The 3984-nt window shown below is 43.1% G+C and overlaps 1 protein-coding gene across 1 annotated transcript in view; it reads left to right on the plus strand.

Moving 5' to 3' along the window:
- The first annotated feature begins 396 nt into the window (after positions 1-396).
- Positions 397-3984, plus strand: part of LOC138355851 (ribosome-binding protein 1-like) — a 4285-nt gene continuing 697 nt past the window's right edge. Inside the window, exons 1-2 of the mRNA XM_069311391.1 lie at positions 397-507; positions 2729-3984. The exon at positions 2729-3984 is cut by the window's right edge and continues 697 nt beyond it. Of these exons, the coding sequence (XP_069167492.1) occupies positions 397-507; positions 2729-3984 (1367 nt within the window). The remainder of the gene's footprint in view (positions 508-2728) is intronic.

Below are 3984 nucleotides of genomic sequence, written 5' to 3' on the forward strand. Positions count from 1 at the left end.
GTAGCACTATAAATTATTGACAACACTGAAGTAGAAAGCTTAATTATTTCTGACTCCCTTTCCTCACTACTAGCAATAAATAGTTTGCCATCAAGTAATAACGTGCTTGTCTCTGAAGCCAAACATAGACATATAAGCATATTAAATAAGCGGCAAATATCAAAATGTTTTGGATTCCTTCTCACATTGACCTGCAGGAACATGATAAAGTTGACGCCCTTGCTAAGGTTGCAGTAAATAAAGACAGTGTTGAATGGAATCTTGAGTTATTAAATAGGTCCCTTAGAAGTGACATCAGACGAGAACTCTTGGATGAATTTGAAGAAAATAGAACAGTGCAAACTGGACTTTAGCAGGTCCATTGTTCACCATAATGAAATGTATCAACTAAAACACATGTATGAAGCAAGTAACAAAAGCAGCAGACTAGCAGATGTTGTCAACGCTCGAATGAGACGTGGCTACAAGTATATCTGGCAGTTCGGCTTCTATAGAGATCTAGATAAAGTAAAGTGCAAAATATGTGGACAAAGACAGGGACACACACTCGAACATTATATCTTGGACTGTAGTAAAATTGAGCCATTTAGAGATAAATCTAAACTCACGTTGAAAGAAATGGCAAACCATCATAATAAATTAAGGATAAAATGCCTGAAATCCTTCCACTGTATCCATATTTCGCTTAAAGTAGATAAACGACATATGAGATTAAGAAACAAGTAGTATATTGTGGAGACTAATAATAACAAACAGCAGCTCCCCTCTAGCTGTAATATCTCAATTGCTCAAACAGTTATGTATTAGTAATAAGACCTGCTATTAATGTATAATGATTTGCTGTAAATATATAGCTCTTGAAACAGAGTTTTCTCTGTAACTAACTGACATTACAATTATAAGGTGTGAAGGATAGGTGAAATTGTTAATGTAATCTCCGTTGAGGCCTGATAAAGACCTTTTGTGCCCTCTGTAATCCTTTTTGCGCTACCGCTCACAGGATGAGTATGGGGTGCACAATAAACTAGCCGCCTCCTGTGGAAACAATAATAAAAAAAAATCTATCTCTAAATATCTCTTCTTCTCTATCTTGTTCTCTATCTAGCTCTCTCTATCTAGCTCTCTCTATCTGTCTCTCTCTTCCACCCTTCGTCTCTCCCCTCGTTCTGCCCTTCTTTCCCTTCTGATTTTCCCCTCAAGAAGCACTGAAACAAATGTATGGGTCAAATGCTTTGCTTTCCATTCTCCTTTATAATTAATTTTATTTGTGGCTAACAACTCCACGTTCAACACACTCCACATTTCACATTCAGTGCAAGACTCATGAAGCTGGCCTGAAGTTGTGGATATGTAATTACTAATATATCCTAAATCGTTTAACTTAGGCCTACCACGACCAGCCTACATCCGTCCCATACCTCAGACCATTCCCCTTGCAAATTGGAAAGACATTCTCTCATATAGGTATGCTAGGGTGGGTACACGGCATTTCCCGGGTCTTGTCTATCTTCCATCTGTCCATATATCCATCCACCTATCCGTTTGTCCATCTATTTTTCCATCTGTCCACCCATCCACCTATTGATCCATCTATTTAACCATCTGTCTATTCATTTATCTATCCATCTAGCCATCTATCCACCCATCTATCAATCTAATCTTCTATGCCACTTTCTATCTGTCTCAATGTGTCTGTCTTTGTCTCTGTCTCTCTTTTCTGTCTGTTACTGTCTGTCTCTGTCTAATGTTTCTGTCTCAATTTTTTTCCATCTGTCAACGTCTTTCTTTCATCAGAAATATAATTGTCTAATGTACGGGTGTTCAGCTGTGAGCGGAGCTTAGTGGGGTGGAACACTAAACAATTAAATTATTACCTCCTTTACTCTGAGAGAGGGGCGTGGCTTGACAAACCACAGAAGCCTGTGAGAGGATCGTCTGTTTTCAGGGAGTACGGGCAAATTATGAATAGCAGGAAATATCCGTTGATTTTCCCGAGATCAATGAATCATGGTGGATATTACTATAAGAAAAATGAGTTTGAAAAGATTGTTTTCAAAATGTTTAGCTGTGTGGTTGGCGGGGAGTGCTAAAACTCATCCTGGAAGCTGAATGTGACGTTGGCACGCTGTTTCTTTTTGAGCTCTGGTGACCCCCGATCAGCCTATGTTTATCCCATACCCAAGACCATTCCCTCTGCCAATGTGGGGAAGGTTAGGTTAGGTTAGGTTAGGTTAGGTTAGGTTACCCTCAAACGTCTGGCTTCCAAATTTCGACAGACTGGCAAAGAGACGTAGACAGATAGATAATCTCTCTTGAAGTATATACATATATATATATATATATATATATATATATATATATATATATATATATATATATATATATATATATATATATATATATATATATATATATATATATATATACACACAAAGCGGTGGATATTAACAGAGAAATAAAAACATACAAATGTTAATTTAGGATAAAATACAATTAGCAGCTTGGTATGACTATATTACTTATATAATATAATTTATAAAATGTTGTCTTGACTTTTTTGTTAAATTAAATGAAGTAATCTGATTTAACAAGCAACATGGCGTTGGAATTCGTGGAATGACATGAAGTTTTAAATATTGTAAACACACTATTTCTGACTAAATTGAAGCATCGAAATACAGTTTCCTTTCGTGCATCATCTCAAGGAATCCTCTTGAGTTGTTGACAGCAGTGCGAGGCAGCAAGGCTCACAGTACGACCCCTGAAGGAACCAAGACTCACGGAACGACCCCTGAAGGACCCAAGGCTCACAGGACGACCTCTGAAGGAACCTAGACTCACAGGACGACCCCTGAAGGACCCAAGGCTCACAGGACGGCCCCTGAAGGAACCAAGGCTCACAGGACGACCCCTGAAGGAACCAAGGCTCACAGGACGACCCCTGAAGGAACCAAGGCTCACAGTACGACCCCTGAAGGAATTAAGGCTCACAGGACGACCCCTGAAGGAACCAAGGCTCACAGGACGAACTCTGAAGGAACCAATGCTCACAGGACGACCCCTGAAGGAACCAAGGCTCACAGGACGACCCCTGAAGGAACCAAGGCTCACAAAACGACCCCTGAAGGAACCAAGGCTCACAGTACGACCCCTGAAGGAATTAAGGCTCACAGGACGACCCATGAAGGAATTAAGGCTCACAGTACGACCCCTGAAGGAATTAAGGCTCACAGTACGACCCCTGAAGGAATTAAGGCTCACAGGACGACCCCTGAAGGAACCAAGACTCACAGGACGAACTCTGAAGGAACCAAGGCTCACGGAACGACCCCTGAAGGACCCAAGGCTCACAGGACGACCCCTGAAGGAACCAAGACTCACAAGACGACCCCTGAAGGACCCCAAGGCTCACAGGACGACCCCTGAAGAAACCAAGACTCACAGGACGACCCCTGAAGGAACCAAGACTCACAGGACGACCCCTGAAGGAACCAAGGCTCACAGGACGAACCCTGAAGGAACCAAGACTCATAGGACGACCCCTGAAGGAACCAAGGCTCACAGGACGAGCCCTGAAGGAACCAAGGTTCACGGGACGACCCCTGAAGGAACCAAGACTCACGGGACGACCCCTGAAGGAACCAAGGCTCACAGGACGAGCCCTGAAGGAACCAAGACTCACAGGACGACCCCTGAAGGAACCAAGGCTCACAGGACGACCCCTGAAGGAACCAAGACTCACAGGACGACCCCTGAAGGAACCAAGGTTCACGGGACGACCACTGAAGGAACCAAGGTTCACGGGACGACCCCTGAAGGAACCAAGGTTCACGGGACGACCACTGAAGGAACCAAGGTTCACGGGACGACCACTGAAGGAACCAAGGTTCACGGGACGACCCCTGAAGGAACCAAGACTCACAGGACGACCCCTGAAGGAACCAAGGTTCACGGGACGACCCCTGAAGGAACCAAGGTTCACGG

This window comes from Procambarus clarkii, chromosome 69, assembly GCF_040958095.1.
Source record: "Procambarus clarkii isolate CNS0578487 chromosome 69, FALCON_Pclarkii_2.0, whole genome shotgun sequence".
Lineage (NCBI taxonomy): Eukaryota > Metazoa > Arthropoda > Malacostraca > Decapoda > Cambaridae > Procambarus > Procambarus clarkii.